Source organism: Bubalus kerabau, chromosome 7 (genome assembly GCF_029407905.1).
Source record: "Bubalus kerabau isolate K-KA32 ecotype Philippines breed swamp buffalo chromosome 7, PCC_UOA_SB_1v2, whole genome shotgun sequence".
Classification (NCBI taxonomy): domain Eukaryota; kingdom Metazoa; phylum Chordata; class Mammalia; order Artiodactyla; family Bovidae; genus Bubalus; species Bubalus kerabau.
Window position 1 is genome coordinate 118,778,464 of NC_073630.1, and position 17,057 is coordinate 118,795,520.

The 17,057-nt window shown below is 61.8% G+C and overlaps 1 protein-coding gene across 1 annotated transcript in view; it reads left to right on the plus strand.

Moving 5' to 3' along the window:
* Nucleotides 1–10,262, plus strand: part of TRMT44 (tRNA methyltransferase 44 homolog) — a 28,061-nt gene extending 17,799 nt beyond the window's left edge. The window contains exons 9-11 of the mRNA XM_055589224.1: nucleotides 343–760; nucleotides 2,988–3,104; nucleotides 9,561–10,262. Of these exons, the coding sequence (XP_055445199.1) occupies nucleotides 343–760; nucleotides 2,988–3,104; nucleotides 9,561–9,793 (768 nt within the window). The 3' untranslated portion in view covers nucleotides 9,794–10,262. The remainder of the gene's footprint in view (nucleotides 1–342; nucleotides 761–2,987; nucleotides 3,105–9,560) is intronic.
* The last annotated feature ends 6,795 nt before the right edge of the window (nucleotides 10,263–17,057 follow it).

The window sequence follows — 17,057 nt, forward strand, 5'->3', positions numbered from 1 at the left end:
CTGGGGGTTCCCGTCAGGCTCTGTGTGTGGGGCGGGGGGTGCGCAGTGAGGGCTGACACATCAACGTGTTCAAGATGGGGCGAGACCGGTTGGCTCAGTAAAGGCGACCTTGGTCTGTATGTTTGTTAGGTGCCGTGGGAGTCTGAGTAGTGAGGTTTTCTGTGGGCTTTTGCTGTTCGTTGCTTATTTTGAGGTCACTGATGCTGGTATTTGTTTGTAAAATAAGGATTCCTGTCAACATAGGTCCCTAAGCCTTGAGGAGTTTGTTCTCCAGGATGAGAGAATTACGTGGGGAAGTAGCGCTGGGACCTGTTAAAGCCCTTCTCTGCTCTCCACGTGCAGGTCTGTCTCATCGGGAAGTCCAGGACATACCCGCCTGCCAGAGAGGCTTCCGTGGACGAGGAGAGGACCCGCTACATTAACAGCAGGCGGGGCTGCCCCGGGAGCCCCTGCAGCGGGGGTCCTGCCCCTCCGCCCCCTGAGGCCACTCCCAGCAGCGCCCCTGGCCCCAAGGGGCATGGAGCCCTGGACGCCCAGCCCACGCACACAGCGGAGGCTGGAGCTGGCCAGCAAGGGGCCAGAGCCCCAGCAGAAGGACTCTGGCTGTCAGGATTTCAGCCCCGGGAGAAAGCCGAGCGCCTGAGGAACTGCGCCGCCCTTCCTCGAGAGTTTGTGGACCAAGTGGTTTTGCAAGTGGCGCACTTGTTGCTGGGAAGGAGAAGTCCTGCAGACGGGAGTGTGCAGGCCTGGAATCGAGGAGGTAACCGCCAGCCCCAGCTTCCCCTGGGTGCCAGGCAGGAACTCCTTCCTTCTTCTCTTCTTCAGACCGAGTGTGAAACTATATGTACGTGTGTACATCTGCTTAGTCGCTCAGCTATGTCTGACTCTTTGCAACCCCATGGACTGTGGCCTGCCAGGCTCTTCTGTCCATGGGATTCTCCAGGCAAGGATACCAGAGGGGGTTGCCCTTCTCCAAGAGGTCTTCCTGACCCAGGGATCGAACCCACGTGTCCTGCATTGCTGCTGCTGCTAAGTCACTTCAGTCGTGTCCGACTCTGTGCGACCCCATAGATAGCAGCCCACCAGGCTCCTCCGTCCATGGGATTTTCCAGGCAAGAGTACTGGAGTGGGGTGCCATTGCCTTCTCTGTCCTGCATTGCAGGCAGATTCTTTATCATCTGAGCCACCATGAAACCATATGGTCTTTTTAAATTAAGTGTATTTTAAGGAAGCGGTGAGGCTTCTCACAAGCTCATTAGAAAACCCTCTTCCTTGTGGTTCTATTAACACACAGAACCTTGGTGCCTCAGAGGAGGAAGCTGAGGTCACAGGGAAGTCTCAGGGTCCAGAGCTCCTTGTTTTCTATTTATTGAAATGATACAAACAGAAAGCCAGGTTGCTGGCTGCCAGAGATGAAAGGGAGACGTTTGTATCTGATTGCTCTCATAGGGTGAGTAGCGTGCTGGAATCTGTGGCTCTCGAAAGGGCCAGGGGGCTCCCTTTGTAGCTCAGTCAGTAAAGAATCGGCCTGCAGTGCAGGAGACCTGGGTTCGGTCGCAAAGAGTCAGGCACAACTGAGCAAGTAACACTGACTTCCTCACTTAAAGAACCAGGGATCAAGTTATCAGGAGTGTTCAGACGGGCTGATGGAAGGCGCCTGTCGCCACTGGAGGCTTCTGTGAGGCTGCCCGGGAGCGGGGTGCTCGCCCTTCGGGGAGGAGGCCGAGGCCCCGCCGTCAGTCGGGGGTGCTGCCCGCTGGCCCCGTGGTTGGGCCAGACCAGCGGTGGTGAACAGCAGGTCTCCCCTGGCCCCCGACATGGAGGGCATAGCCCCGAGTTTCTTCCTTCACCGCAACACCCCTCCCATCCCCCGTGTCTGTGCGACATGGCAGCACCATCAAGCCTGTCCCCTCCAGGGATCCCCGACCCTGTGGCCGTCTGGCCAGGAGAGCCTCTTGGGGGCCCAGTTCAGGTGGCTGACCGCCAGGTAATTATGGACGAGGCCCGGGGGCTCTGAGGAGTTCTGGGGTTCAGCACCCACTCCTCGGGGCACCCTGCAGAGGCAGGCCAGGCTGGACAAGGAGGAAGCGGGGGGTGGGCTCCACGTGGGGTCTCGAAGGGCCCAGAGCCTCCAGGCCTGTGGGCGACGCTGAAAGTAAGGCCTTTGACCCTTAGTTCCCAGGACGGCCCGCTCCTCTGGGGGCCCTTTTATATGATTGCGCGCAAGAGGTGCTGGCCTCTGCCTGGGGTGGGACGCCCTGTCAGTGAGTGAGCACGGGGTCTCTTCCTGGGTTCGTGCAGGGGTACTGGGTGGTGGTGGCTCCAGGGATGGGGTCTCAGGCCACCCGCCTGCTGGAGATGGCAGGGAGCCAGGCAGCCCCCCTCCCCATGTAGGTCTTCGAGGGTCGGCCTACCCTGGGGCGCTCTGGCTGCCTGGCCAGCAGTGAGAAGTCTGCCTGGTGCTGGCAGGGGAACCCTTAGCCCCAGAGCTGCAGGCTCCCCACCTTAGTCACTGGAATTGGTGACCCCGGGCCCAGTACCCCCGTGTGTCTGAGCCCTGCATGACCAGTGAGTAGGTCTGTCTCCAGGGCTCGTTGACCCAGGGCCTGGTGTCTGCCCTCCGCAGCCTGGCCAAGGGCATATGGGGTGGAAGGGAGTGGGCTGGCCCCGGAGGTCCGGTCGGGACACACACATGTGGAAGGGCTAGCCAGAGGCAGCGTGCGGGGCTGCGTGTATGAGCCTGCGTCGGGGAGCCCCTGAGGGGCAGCCCCGGGGGCAGCAAGGACTGTCTGGGCCTGCATTTAATTTTCCCCTGATCCTCTCAGCGGGGCTTGGGGGTCGCTGGTGGGTGGCCCTGCCCTCCCGGCCCTGAGTGGCAGCCCGTGCTGGAGCCGCGCTCCGTGGAGGGGCCGACTGGCTGTGTGCCGCAGAGGAGCTGCGGGCTCAATTACGGCTCTCATGTTTGGGGGCAACCCCATCTCCCACAGGGAGCCTGTCCTTGGCGGAGGTGGCCGGGGAGCTGGACCGGGAGACTCTGCAGAGGCTGAAGCGGGAGTGCGGGGGCCTGCAGACACTGCTGAGGAACAGCCCGCAGGTGTTCCAAGGTGAGGCGCGGCCGTGCACCCCAGCGCCGGCCCTGGGGCCCCCGTCCCCTTCCTGAGGAATGACTCTGTCTGCCCTGCGCCCCAAGCTCCAGCCCTGGGGGGGCCCCGTCCCCTTCCTGAGGAATGACTCTGTCTGCCCTGCGCCCCTAGCTCCGGCCCTGGGGAGGCCCCGTCCCCTTCCTGAGGAATGACTCTGCCCTGCAGCCCCAGCTCCAGCCCTGGGGGGCCCCCGTCCCCTTTCTGAGGAAGTGACTCCATCTTAGAGGAGTCTGGAGCCAGATCGTGGCTCCCTCATGTACATCTCACGTGGGGATGGTGCGTGGGTCAAACTGCTGTCTCTCTGATGCCCCCGGCCTCTGCCTTGGCCCCAGGCTCAGCCCCACCCTGTCCAGGGTGTGCCCCTTCGCCCTTGGAGGGACGAGCCTGCTGGTGGGGCCTCCTGTCTTGGAGCATTTCTGGTGGCGCTCGAGTACCTGCTTTGCTTTGGCCTCTGGCTGCCTGTAGACTGGAAGCACCCTGAGCTCCCAGCCAGCCCTGCCCTGCCGCCCCCGGTTCCAGGCGAGCAGCAGGAGGGCCCGGGCCCGCAGTCTCCTCCACGCCGGCTGCGGGCTCTGCAGGGTGGGGAGCAGTCCCCACCCTCCCTGCGGTCTGCTGGGGGTGTGTCACAGATGTGTACATGGCACCGGGGCTCAGAGGAGGCCTGTTTACCTTCAGCCGCACAAGGGGGCTTCTGCGGACCCCTCCGCCAGGGGGTCTGTGGTTGGTTGTGTGTACTTTCTTTTTTCTGGAAGTATCTTACAGCACACCGCAGCTGGCGTACTCTTCACTCCTAAGTACTTCGTGTGTGGCTTTGAAGTCAGTGGGCGTCTCCTTGCGCTGCCCCTGTGTCATGGGTGACGTCCCTGCCCAGGGAGGCCTGTCAGGGACACTTGCGCTCAGGACGCGGCGTCTGCGCTGGTCGTGCCAAGCGGGACAAGGAGAAGCGTTTCGGGCAGAGGGAGCAGCGTGTGGGAAGGGGCAGGGGGTGGGCGTGGTTGGGGCTGGCGGGCTGCGGCCCTTGGGCCTCTGACCGGTGAGGGCGAGGTGACTCCCCTGTGACCATGTGGAGGAGGGCCTGGCTTCCTGAGACCTCTGCACACAGGGCCCTGAGCTGAGGGGGCAGGGCCCGTGGGTCCCGAGCGGGGACATGGGCAGCCATCCAAGCCCCAGGGGTGGGCGAGTGCCCCTCCCAGCCCGCCTTTGTGGTCCTCTCATGGGGCCGATGGAGAAGGCAATGGCACCCCACTCCAGTACTCTAGCCTGGAAAATCCCATGGATGGAGGAGCCTGGTGGGCTGCAGTCCATGGGGTGGCGAAGAGTCGGACACGACTGAGCGACTTCACGTTCACTTTTCACTTTCATGCATTGGAGAAGGAAATGGCAACCCACTCCAGTGTTCTTGCCTGGAGAATCCCAGGGACGGGGGAGCCTGGTGGGCTGCCGTCTATGGGGTCGCACAGAGTCGGACACGACTGAAGCGACTTAGCAGCAGCAGCAGCATGGGGCCAGGGTGGGTGGGGGGAGGCGCAGGGCTGGAGCACAACCTCCGACCCCTCCCACAGCCCTTAAGCACCCCCAGGAGGAGCGCGCGGGTGGTCACGCCCGCGGTGCCTCTGGGTGGCCTGGCTGGCCTTCCGGGGCTGTTTTCATTTCCACTTGGACTAAGCGCTCCTGCTGCAAGGGTGGGGGGGTCTGCGGAGGAGCTGCGGCTCCAGGGTGCTTGTGGCGGGCAGCCCACTGGTGAGTGGAGATGCGGGGGCGTCCCTGCTGGCTGGGCTCTGCTGTACAGAGCTTCAGCGGCTTAAAAATCACCATGCCGGGCGCTACTCTGCCCTCTGCTGTTCCTGGTGCACTTTTGGTTTGATTTCATGAAATCGTGTCTTTTTTCCCCCATCATAAATACACGTGTGCATGATTGCTTTCTGTGTGGTTGGCATTGAGGGGCATATTCATTTATTTCTGGAAACACTTTTGAGTCAGAGGCTTGGGTGTTGAGTGCCAGTAAACATGCTGCTCCCAGTCACGCAATAAATATGCCTGAGCTCAGGCTTTTCTCTGTAGATTTTTTTTTTTAACTAACATGGCTGGTTTTCCAGTCACGGTTACACGAGTGAGGAGGTGAAGGCAGTTTCAGACCTTTCAGTTCCGCCTGCGCTGAGCCTCTCGTGGGCTGGGCTGGTGTCCTCGCCCAGCCTTGAGGATGCGGACCCAGCTAGGGAGGGCAGTCCCCAGCGCAGGGTGTCCAGTGAGTCGGGGGCGGGGCTGGTCACCTGGCTGAGACACCCCAGAACGGGTGCTGCCGCGCGCACCCCAGCACCCAGTAAATTTACCGTTGCAGAGAGTTTCTGGGGCTTCCCTGGTAGCTCAGCTGGTAAAGAATCTGCCTGCCATGCAGGAGACCCTCATTCGATTCCTGGGTCGGGAAGATCTGCTGGAGGAGGGATAGGCTACCCACTCCAGTGTTCTTGTCTGGAGAATGCCATGGACAGAGAAGCTTGGCGGGCTACACTCCATGGGGTCGCAAAGCATCGGACACGACTGAGCGACTAAACCACCGCAGAGAGTTTCTGGGAGACCCTCCTGCCGTTTCCTCAGGATATTTTGGTCCAGGTGACGTCTGTGGTCAGAAATGGCGGAGGGGCAGAGCTGTGGGTTCGTGAGTCCGTGGGGCTCGCACTCGCGGGAGGCGATGGGCTCGGGTGGGCAGAGAGTGACCTGGCACGGCCTGTTTCCTGCCTGTGACGCCCTGAAAATCAGGGCATGTTTCCACCCGGGGAAAGGCTGCTTCTGGCCCGAGAGCTGGCTGGAGGGGCACACACGCAGGGCACAGGCCTGCCCAGGCAGGGGGTGGGGGGCACAGAGGCGGCCGTGTCCTGGGGGATGGAGGGGCCATCAGCCATCCCGGCCCCGGGGCGCCCTGGCCTCTGGCCTCTGCCCTCTCGGGGGCCGCCCCTCGTCCTGAGCACCCACTCTCCCAGCCTTACGAGTCCTGGCTGGACCCCTTCTCCCGACCCTGCAGGGACGGCTCCAGAAACGCGGTCAGTGGAGGGCCTGCTGCAAGCCTGCCGGCCCTGAGGGGCGGGGACCAGCCGCCTTCTGGACGCCAGGGTCTGTCCCTACTTTTGGTTGCAGCAAACCCCTCACTGTCTTCCCCCAAATTTCTCTTGCGCCTGTCCAGGGATGGGGGCGGGAGGCTGCCTTTCGGATGCACACTGCTGGAGTTTGGGGGCCCTTGCACCCCGTCCAGGCAGTGAGGGCCCCCGTCTTTCTGATGCACACTGCTGGAGTTTGGGGGTGCCTCGCGCCCTGTCCAGGCAGTGAGGGGGCCCCCCCCGTCTTTCGGATGCACACTGCTGGAGTTTGGGGATGTCTTGCACCCTGTCCAGGCAGTGAGGGGCCCCTCACCTTTTGGATGCACACTGCTGGAGTTTGGGGGTGCCTTGCATCCCGTCCAGGCAGTGAGGGGCCCCTGTCTTTTGGGTGCACACTGCTGGAGTTTGGGGGTGCCTTGCATCCCGTCTAGGCAGTGAGGGCCCCCCGTCTTTCGGATGCACACTGCTGGAGTTTGGGGGCACCTCGCACCCCATCCAGGCAGTGAGGGGTCCCCGTCTTTTAGGCACACTGCTGGAGTTTGGGGGCACCTCGCACCCTGTCCAGGCAGCGAGGGCCCCTTGTCTTTCGGATGCACACTGCTGGAGTTTGGGGGCGCCTCGCACCCTGTCCAGGCAGTGAGGGCCCCCTGTCTTTCGGATGCACACTGCTGGAGTTTGGGGGTACCTTGCACCCTGTCTAGGCAGTGGGGGGCACCTCGTCTTTCTGATGCACACTGCTGGAGTTTGGAGGCACCTCGCACCCTGTCCAGGCAGTGAGGGCCCCCTGTCTTTCGGATGCACACTGCTGGAGTTCGGGGACATCTCACATCCCGTCCAGGCAGTGAGGGGCCCCCGTCTTTCAGATGCACACTGCTGGAGTTTGGGGGCACCTCGCTCCCCATCCAGGCAGTGAGGGGCCCCCGTCTTTAGGATGCACACTGCTGGAGTTTTGGGGTGCTTTGCATCCCGTTGAGGCAACGAGGGGCCCCTCATCTTTCGGATGCACACTGCTGGAGTTTGGGGACGTCTCGCACACCGTCCAGGCAGTGAGGGGGCCCCCGTCTTTCGGATGCACACTGCTGGAGTTTGGGGGTGGCTCGCACCCTGTCCAGGCAGTGAGGGCCCCCCGTCTTTCGGATGCATACTGCTGGAGTTTGGGGACGTCTCACACCCTGTCCAGGCAGTGAGGGCCCCCCATCTTTCGGATGCACACTGCTGGAGTTTGGGGGTGCCTTGTATCCCGTCTAAGCAGTGAGAGACCTCCGTCTTTGATGTACACTGCTGGAAGTTGGGGGCGCCTCGCACCCCATCCAGGCAGTGAGGGGGCCCCCTGTCTTTTGGATGCACACTGCTGGAGTTTGGGGACATCTCGCACCCTGTCCAGGCAGTGAGGGGCCCCCCGTCTTTCGGATGCACATGGCTGGAGTTTGGGGACGTCTTGCACCCTGTCCAGGCAGTGAGGGCCCCCCGTCTTTCGGATGCACACTGCTGGGGTTTGGGGACATCTCGCACCCTGTCCAGGCAGTGAGGGGCCCCCTGTCTTTCGGATGCACATAGCTGGAGTTTGGGGACGTCTCGCACCCTGTCCAGGCAGTGAGGGCCCCCCGTCTTTTGGATGCACACTGCTGGAGTTTGGGGACATCTCGCACCCTGTCCAGGCAGTGAGGGCCCCCTGTCTTTTGGATGCACACTGCTGGAGTTTGGGGACGTCTCGCACCCTGTCCAGGCAGTGAGGGCCCCTCGTCTTTTGGATGCACACTGCTGGAGCTTGGGGGCGCCTCACACCCTGTCCAGGCAGTGAGGGCCCCCCGTCTTTCGGATGCACACTGCTGGAGTTTGGGGACATCTCGTACCCTGTCCAGGCAGTGAGGGCCCCCTGTCTTTTGGATGCACACTGCTGGAGTTTGGGGGCGCCTCACACCCTGTCCAGGCAGTGAGGGGCCCCCCATCTTTCAGATGCACACTGCTGGAGTTTGGGGGTGCCTCGCACCCCATCCAGGCAGTGAGGGGCCCCCCGTCTTTCAGATGCACACTGCTGGAGTTTGGGGGCGCCTCGCCCCGGGGCTCCCCCTGCGTGTGTGGAGCAGGGGGCGCCCCGGGCACCCTGCTCCGGCCGGCCATGTCATTCCCGGCTGCACCAGGAGGGGCTGCTGTGGGCACACCATGAAGGCCGTGGCTTCCTGCCCGGCTCTCAGGCCGGGGAGCCAAGCTGTTTGTTCCGCCCCGCCAAGAGCGGGGCCTGCCTGGCCCTTCGTAGGTGCTTGTCGGCCGTGCCGAGGCTGAATCCCTCGTTGTGTCCTCCACACACAGAGGCGCCTCTGCGCTTCCTTCCTCTGGCTTCGAGGGTCAGTTTTAATAAATCATCAGTCTCCAGAGACAGGCAGTCCCATTATTGCAATAACAGGAGGCAATCTGCAGGGGAAATTCAAGCTTTCATTCCCACTTTGAAGTTTTCCTTAGAAGTTGGGGAGCCAAATTTGTTCAGTGAGCGGCCTTTATTTCTCCCAGAGCCGTTGTGTCTCCACGTGGTTTTAGCGCTTCCAGGGGAAACCACCAGGGCTTGGCTACTTCAGCCCATTTCTGTGGGGATGTTGACTTGGGACAGGGTGATGGCCAGTGGAAGCCCTCGGAGCAGCTTCCGCGAGTCGGGGCACCAGCTCAGGAGGCTGCTAGGCAATGGTCAGCTGACGGGCGCACCCCTCCCCGGGGCCCTTCAGCCGCCCAGCTCTGCGGTCACTCCGCCACCCAGCGCCCGCCACAGGGCTGCCTCGAGCCCCGACTTTCTCTGGTTGTAAACCTCTCCCCTGGTCTTCACCGGCCAGAAAGGACCCCACCCCGTCTCACTCCGCCTTCTGTTTGTGATGTGGCCGCGAGTCCTCGGGGCCAGGGCTGCCTCGCAGATGTCCCGATGTCCTGCCCGTATCAGGACCATGCTCGTGGTCGCTCGGTCCTTAGCCCCGTCCCTCGAGCTGGTACCCGTGCTGCCCAGCCCTCTGTGGTCACTCTGGTCTTGTCATCACCAGGGTCTCAGGCACAGGCTCCTCGCCTCTCCCCAGGGTGTCTGGCAGCTCCTCCTGACCACCCCCAGCCCCGCGCTTCCACCCTGCCCTGCTTCCCCCTCACCCCTGCCTCCGGCTCCACTTTAGGGGGGACTACAGGCCTCAGGCGGGTAAGGAGCTCGATCTGCCTCCCCTGCCACGCCTCCTGGGGGCTGTGCCCCCGGCCTGGGACGCCTGCACCCACAGAGCCCTCTCCCACCCCCGCCCCACCCCGGGAGCCCACGGCCCGCAGCTAACTCTGCCGCGTCTCTTTGTTCCAACCCCAGTTCTGCACGGGCGCGTGCGCATCCGCGACTGGAGGGAGGAGAGGCCGCGGAAGCAGGAGGAACCGGAGGCGAAGCGGAGGCCGTCCTCCGACACCTTCAAAACCCGCATCTGCTGGTTCTTCGCTCATCACCCCGATGGCTGCGTCCTGCCTGCGGACTGCTGCCCGTTCGCCCACGGGCCTGGGGAGCTGCGGCCGGCGCCCCGCACCAAGAAGAAAAAGCCGGCTCTGTGAGGGGCCGAGCGGGGGGCTTGCGTCCTGGCCGCGGTGGAGGTCGTGGGCTCCGCCTTCCTCCAGGTTCTGCCCACCACGCCCTGCAGACCCTGCGATCCTCCCCCGCCCTCCGCCCCAATGCTGGCGTCGCTCCTGCTCTGCGTCTTTACAGCAGGCAGAGCCACGGCCTCCGGAGAAGGCAATGGCACCCCACTCCAGTGCTCTCGCCTGGAAAAGCCCATGGACGGAGGAGCCTGGTGGGCTGCAGTCCATGGGGTCGCGAAGAGTCGCAGAGCCACGGCCTCAGGTGCAGGAAGGACTTGAGCCGGCCCTTCTCGACCCCCAGCCCCCCACCACTAGCGCCTGGGGGCCGGCTTCCTCCTGTGCTAGGTCTTCGCCCCTCAGATACTGTTGACTCTTGATTCCAGGAGAAAAAAAAAAATCCTGATGATGTGCTTCTGTTGTAAATTGTTGACAGTTTTACACAGAAGATCGTGTCAATGACTCTGTTGCGCCCCCTGATTTTCAGGAATGTGCCCACCGGCCTCTCCCTGTGGAGGGTTCCTCCTGGGGGCGCCCTGGGTTCATTCATGGGGGATGAGAAAGCCCATTCCTTTCTGCTCAGGGCAGCCTGAGGGAGCTGCCGAGAGGTGTGAGGCCCCCGCTCTAAGGAAGACCCCCAGGAGGCCAGGGTCCCGCCCCCCACCTCCCACACCGTGGTAGTCAGGTCAGGGACAGGCCAGCCAGCAGGTGCCCAGCCAGGCTCCAGGAATGGGCGGAGTTGGCTTGTTGGGGGCGAGGGCCGCTGGGAGGAGCCCAGGTCCTCGGAGCCTCTGAGCCCTGCTCAGCCTCTGAGCTGTTGTTGCCAGAGATGAGGGGTGTCCATCCTTGAAGCCACAGAGCTGCAGTTCCTGGCACATCCAGGCAGCTTACCCGGGTGAGGGCTGCTGGGCATTTGCCCCAGGTGTGGGGCCTTTCTGCTTCTTGCCCTACACCTAGGCATCGTTGGCCGGATGTACTGTCCACCAGAGAGGCAGAGGGCACAGGTTCAGGGCACAAAAAGGCAGCCAGCTCAGTGTTGAGAAAACAAAACTGGCCCAAGCAGACCTTGGTCTGAATGTGGGCCCCCTCCTCTGAGCTCTGTGCCTTGGGCAGGCTAGGGAGTCTCAGTTTTCCTGTCTGTGAGATGGGAATGTGAACACCAGCCTTGTGAAGGTGGGAGGCTCGCGTGGTCCACCCCGTGCAGGCCCAGCCTCCATCCACCTGAGACTCAGTACTCCACTCCTGGTGGAGGTAAGCCTGGTGTTGTCCAGTCGTGTCCACCTCTTGGCGACCCCATGGGCTGCCGCACGCCAGGCCTCCCTGCCCCTCCCCGTCTCCCGGAGTTTGCCCAAGTTCATGTTCATTGCTGGAGTGATCTCCTTGCTGTCCAGGGGGTTCTCAGGAGTGATCTCCTTGCTGTCCAGGGGGCTCTCAGGAGTGATCTCCTTGCTGTCCAGGGGGCTCTCAGCAGTGATCTCCTTGCTGTCCAGGGGGCTCTCAGGAGTGATCTCCTTGCTGTCCAGGGGGCTCTCAGCAGTGATCTCCTTGCTGTCCAGGGGGCTCTCAGCAGTGATCTCCTTGCTGTCCAGGGGGCTCTCAGCAGTGATCTCCTTGCTGTCCAGGGGGCTCTCAGGAGTGATCTCCTTGCTGTCCAGGGGGCTCTCAGGAGTGATCTCCTTGTTGTCCAGGGGGCTCTCAGGAGTCTTCTCCTTGCTGTCCAGGGGGCTCTCAGGAGTCTTCTCCTTCACAGTAGGAAGGCGTGAATTCTTTGGCGCTCTGCCTTCTTTAAGGCCAGCTCTCACAACCGTGCGTGACCATTGGCCAGACCATGGTCTTGACTATACAGACCTTTATTGGCAGAGTAATGTCTCTGCTTTTCAGTACACTGTCTAGGTTTGTCATAGTGTTCCTGCCAAGAAGCAATCTTCTGATTTCATGGCTGCAGTCAGCATCTGCAGTGATTTTGGAGCCCAAGAAGAGGAAACCTGTTACCGTGTCCACCTTGCCCCCTTCTATTTGCCATGCGGTAAGGGGGCTAGGTGTCATGATCTTAGTTGTTTCTTTTATTTAATATTTAGTCTTAAGCCGGCTCTATCACTGTCCTCCTCCGCCCTCATCAAGAGGCGCTTTAGTTCCTCTTTGCTTTGCCCTTTGGTGTCAGCTGCATATCTGAGGTGGTTGTTTCTCCGGCCCATCTTGGTCTCCCACACTGCAGTCAGATTCCTGCCTGTCTGAGCCAGCAGGAAAGCGCACCTGATACAGTTCTCACTCGAAGTCCCAACCTCACACCCGCCCGGCCCGCAGCCCATGGGACCAGGCCTGAGGGGCTGACGCCGGGGAACCAGCCTGAAGCAACAGACTCACCGGTGGGACTCTGAGCGAGATGTGGGGGGTGGGGGTCCCTGGGCAGAAAGGCTGGCAGCGTCCTGTGCCCACTGCTGAGGGGCAGGGCAAGCCTCTGCTGCCCAGGAAGATGGATTGTGGGTGCGTGCCCTGCGTGGGGGTAGCGGCAGTGCTGCAGGCTCGGCTTGTCAGGCGTGGGGTGGGCGGAGACCCCCCAGGGCTCCTCTGTGGCCCTGGAGAGGCAGCAGTGTGGCGCGGTGTGGTCACGGGGTGAAATGGAGCTGGCGCAGAGGAGGAGCAGGGAGCTGGCCTAGCCGGGTTCTCATCCTCAACCCCCAGGGCTGTCCTTGTCATCACTCTGTATGTTGACGTCAGAGACAGAGAGGGTGAAACACTTGCCTAAGGCCACACAGGAAATGGCCGCACTGAGGCTGTCTGGCTGGAGTGCACACAGGTCATGAAAAGAGAGGGCTCCCTGCCCTCACAGGTACTTCACAAGGAGAGGGGCGCCCAGTGGGACATTCAGGAGCCGTGGGGGGAGTGGGTCACAGAGCCAGACAGCCCATCCCTGACTCCTCAACAGCAGGGGGTTGGAAGGAATTTCTTCTATATCCTTAGTGCCCCAGATTTTTACCCAAATTCCCCATTTCTTAAAACAGTCTGTTTAAACCATGGGGACTCGACGCCACTAAAAACAAAGCGGAGCCCAGCTCTCAGCCTGCCCGGTGCTGCCTGGGAGCGGGGAGGACCGCCAGCCATCCTTGGCCAGCGCCCCAGGGCGCTCAGCACTCCCTTAGCCTGGTTTAACCTCAGGTCCCTCCCCCTGCTGGGGTCCCTGTGAGCCAGCGTGCCCAGGGAAGCGGGCCAGGCGCTTCCTCTCTGAGCCTGCCCGCCTCCCCGCACTCCCCAGGCGCCAGCAGGGGCCCAGCTGGGGGTGTTGGGAGCCCTTCCCTGGCACAAGTGAAAACCCCAACTCAAGGGCTCATTGAGGGCCTGGCTGCAGCCTGGGGGTGGGGGTGAGGGGGGTGGGCGGGCCTTGGTGCCGGCGGCTTCCCCCTACAGCGGCCGATGGAGCTGCCTTCAGAGCCCACCCGGCGCCCGGTCAAGGGGTCAGCCCGGCAGGACTGGAGCTGTGACCACACCGGTTCCCCCAGCCCAGCCTGGGGACAGCACACCCCTCACACCGCCCACCTGCCTCCAGCACTAAGTCCCTGCAGTGGAGCCGCACGGGGCTGGGAGAGGCAGGAAGGTGACGTCCTGGCAGCTCACGCTGCTGCTGACCCGCGTCGGGGGGCTGGGGACGGGGGGCGCTGAGGGCTCTGCCTGTGGCCTTGGGTTGGCACTGGGCGGGTGAAGGCGGCAGGAGCCTCGGAGCCCCCTCATCAGTCGGGGGTGAGGCCTCCGACATATCTGAAGGTGGCCCCGGTCACCGGCGTGCAGGCGGACGCTCCAGCCCCAGGTGCACCGGGTAGAAGGGAGGTCTGTTTCAACCCTGCCGGCCCCAAGCGAGGTCACACAGTTTCAGTAGATGGACAGCCACTGTGATGTGACTCCCAGCAAGGTGCCCACAACACAGGCTTCCTGGGGCCCTGAGACTCCGGTCCGCCGGGTTTGGGGCAAGTGTCCCTTCCCCTCTCCGAGCCTCAGTTTGCTCACCTGTAAAGTGGAGGGAAGAGCCCCTCTCCAGGCCAGTCACTTCTAGGGCCTTGGGCTGCCCAGGTCCTCTGGGGCCCTTGCCCCTTCCCAGCCCAGGCGCTGGCCTGCCAGCCTCGCAACCCATCCTGCAGTGCCCTCAAGGGGCTGGCAGCCGGCCGGCTCAGAGGGAGCCCAGACAGCCACTTCTCTCCCCAGCACGTGACCCAGAGCCTTCGGAGTTTCCACAGAAACCAGAAGGCAGATAAGCCTGAGGTTTTTGTGATCGCACCTCTCCTGGCGTTAACCAAAGGAGCACAAAGCAATCATAGATCTGAACTCTAGGCTTAGCAGCGGGGTTTCTGCACCGTCCTGAGGACCAGCACCTCCCATGAAGGGGGCCCAAGGAGGTGAGGAGGGAGGGGGCGCCCGCGGCTTGAGCCTGTACTTCTCAGTAGATTTTGCCCCCCATCCCTGCGTGTCCCAGTGGGCAGGACAGCTGAGGGCTGCAGCCGCTGACCTCTGGGCCACCCAGCACAAGGGGCACACAGTTAACACCAGACAGGCCCTGGTAACCTCTACACTCAGCCTGGGCTTAGCAGGGGTCTGGCTCCCTGAGACGCGGAGCGTGAGGCAGGATCCTGGTGATGTCAGGACTGGGAAGGGCCAGGGATCAGGCAAGAAAAGGTCTCGGGTGGGCTCACATGGGAGTCCCAATCCCTCGGGAGCTGTGGGAGCAGTGCCAGCCAGCCAGCCAGCCCAGCTGGCAGCAAGGGCCCCCTTTGTACCCCTGGTGCCCTGGGCTGGACAGGGGAATGGACTCCCCTAACCCTAACCCTAACCCTTTTGGGCAATTCCCTCTGAAAGAGGCGGAATGGGGCCTGCCCTGCCCTGCCGTGAGCAGGGGGCCACGGCGCCCTGAGCCCTGAGCAGGCTCTGCAGTCGCAAAGAGTCAGACACAGCTTAGACACTGAACAACAACTCAGTGGAATGCCTGCTCCGGGCGGGGTCCTCTTCTAGGCTCGGAACCAGGAACCCGCGAGCCAAAGATGGAGATGTTCGCAGTACTTACGTGGGACCAAAACAAAAACAAATCTGAATCTAGAATAGAGAACAACCGCGAATCATGAAGGAAGAAAGCAGATAAAGCAGACACACAAGATACCTGAGCAAAGAGGATATTCAGACTATCGGTGAGCCTGAGCAGGCACTCAGCTTTTTCATCCTCGGGGAAGTACAGATCGAACCACGCCGAGGGTCAGTAACCGCCCCCCAGAAAGAAGACCTGAGATGTGCAGACAGGTCACTGCTGGGGGAAGCTGGTTCTGGCGCTGTGAGCCAAAGTTTGGTCGCCCCGTCTGGCAGCATCTGCTGGGCTGTGACTTGGCACGCCCGCTCCCGGGTGGACACCCAGCGCTGGGCTGTGACTCGGCACGCCCACGCCCGGGTGGACACCCAGCGGAAACACACAGGAGCCGCCCACTGGAAGCCCCTTGAGTGGCTCCCAACGGCGAGCATCCAACACACCTGCGACAGGACCGCGGAGGAGTGTGACATGGCACCCTGCATGGCGCGGGGGGGTCCTGGGTGCAGGGCTGCGTGGGCAGCCGGAGAGGAGTGTGATGTAGCACCCCGCACGGCACGGGTGGGTCCTGGGCACAGGGCCGCGTGGGCAGCCGGACGGAGGCTCGTGTCGCATGCTGCCTTCACGAAGGTCCCACCCAGGCAAGGCCGTCTACGGCAGGAAGGACAGCTTACTACTGGGGGGCCATGGTACTACTGCGGGAGGCGGGCAGAGGCCTCAGAGCTCTGTTCTGCGATTTCTGATCTGGATGGTGGCTTCAGGCGTGTGGCCTCTTCATGAGACCTCATCCAGCTGTTCAGTCAGGAAGGGTAGGTCCACAAAGGTCCATCTAGTCAAGGCTATGGTTTTTCCAGTAGTCATGTATCAATGTGAGAGTTGGACTATAAAGAAAGCCGAGCACCAGAGAATTGATGCTTTGAACTGTGGTGTTGGAGAAGATTCTTGAGAGTACCTTGGACTGCAACATCAGTCCTGAGTGTTCATTGGAAGGTCTGATGTTGAAGTTGAAACTCCAATACTTTGGCTACCTGATGTGAAGAGCTGACTCTTGAAAAGACCCTGATGCTGGGAAAGATTGAAGGCAGGAGGAGAAGGGGGACGACAGAGGATGAGATGGTTGGATAGCATCACCGACTCAATGGACATGAGTTTGGGTGGGCTCTGGGAGTTGGTCCAGAGTGGGCTCTGGGGTGGGCTCCCTGTTGGACAGGGAGGCCTGCCATGCTGCAGCTCATGGGGTTGCAAAGAGTCGGACACGACTGAGCGACTGAACTGAACCGAACTGAAGAAATGTACCAACCACACCCCTAGCTCAGCCTGCATGGTTACCAGACCCTCCAGCACACAGGTGTGTCAGGAGGACCGAGTGAGATGCCTGTCCACGTGCACCGGGACTCCAAGTTCATTTATTCAACAAATGCAGAACTCCTGAATATTTAGTGGAAGGACTGATGCTGAAGCTGAAGCTCCAGTACTTTGGTCACCTGATGCGACGAGCCAACTCATTGGAAAAGACTGATGCTGGGAAAGATTGAGGGCAGGAGGAGATGGTTGGATGGCATCATAAACTCTGGGAGATGGTAAAGGACGGGGAAGCCTGGTGTGCTGCAGTCCATGGGGTCACACAGAATCAGACACGACCTAGCAACCAAACAACAACTCTGAACACCTACCCTGGCTGGGTCCTATTCTAGGCTCAGAGGAAGCCATCTTGAAGAATCCGAGCTGAACCCTGCCAAGCTGACCATTCGGAGCTCACCAACCAGTGAGGGGTGCCTGGTGGCTGGCAGCGCCAGGCTCGGAAACAGTACTGCAGACGAACCCCTGTCCCCAAGCTGCTCCCAGGCTGGTGGGGACTCAGAGACACAGTAACAAGAGAACACAGAGCTGTGGGAGCCGGAGGAGCACCTGGCCCAGGCGGAGGAGGGATGAAACAGGGAAGGCTTCCAGGAGGAGGTGACCCTGGAATGAGCCTCAAGGAGGCTGGGGCTGGGCTGGGAGTTGGTGCTGCCGCATTCCTTTCCCCAAAGTACTCAAGCTGCTCACTCTGTTCCCCTCAGCCTTGGCTCAAATATCCCCTCCCTGGGCGGGATGGTCTGAGCTGGTTCACTTTTGGTTCTGGAAGCAGGACGGTACCCTAGGGGTCCAGCCCAGGGCCTGGTATGTCCTGGCGGCTCAAGAAAT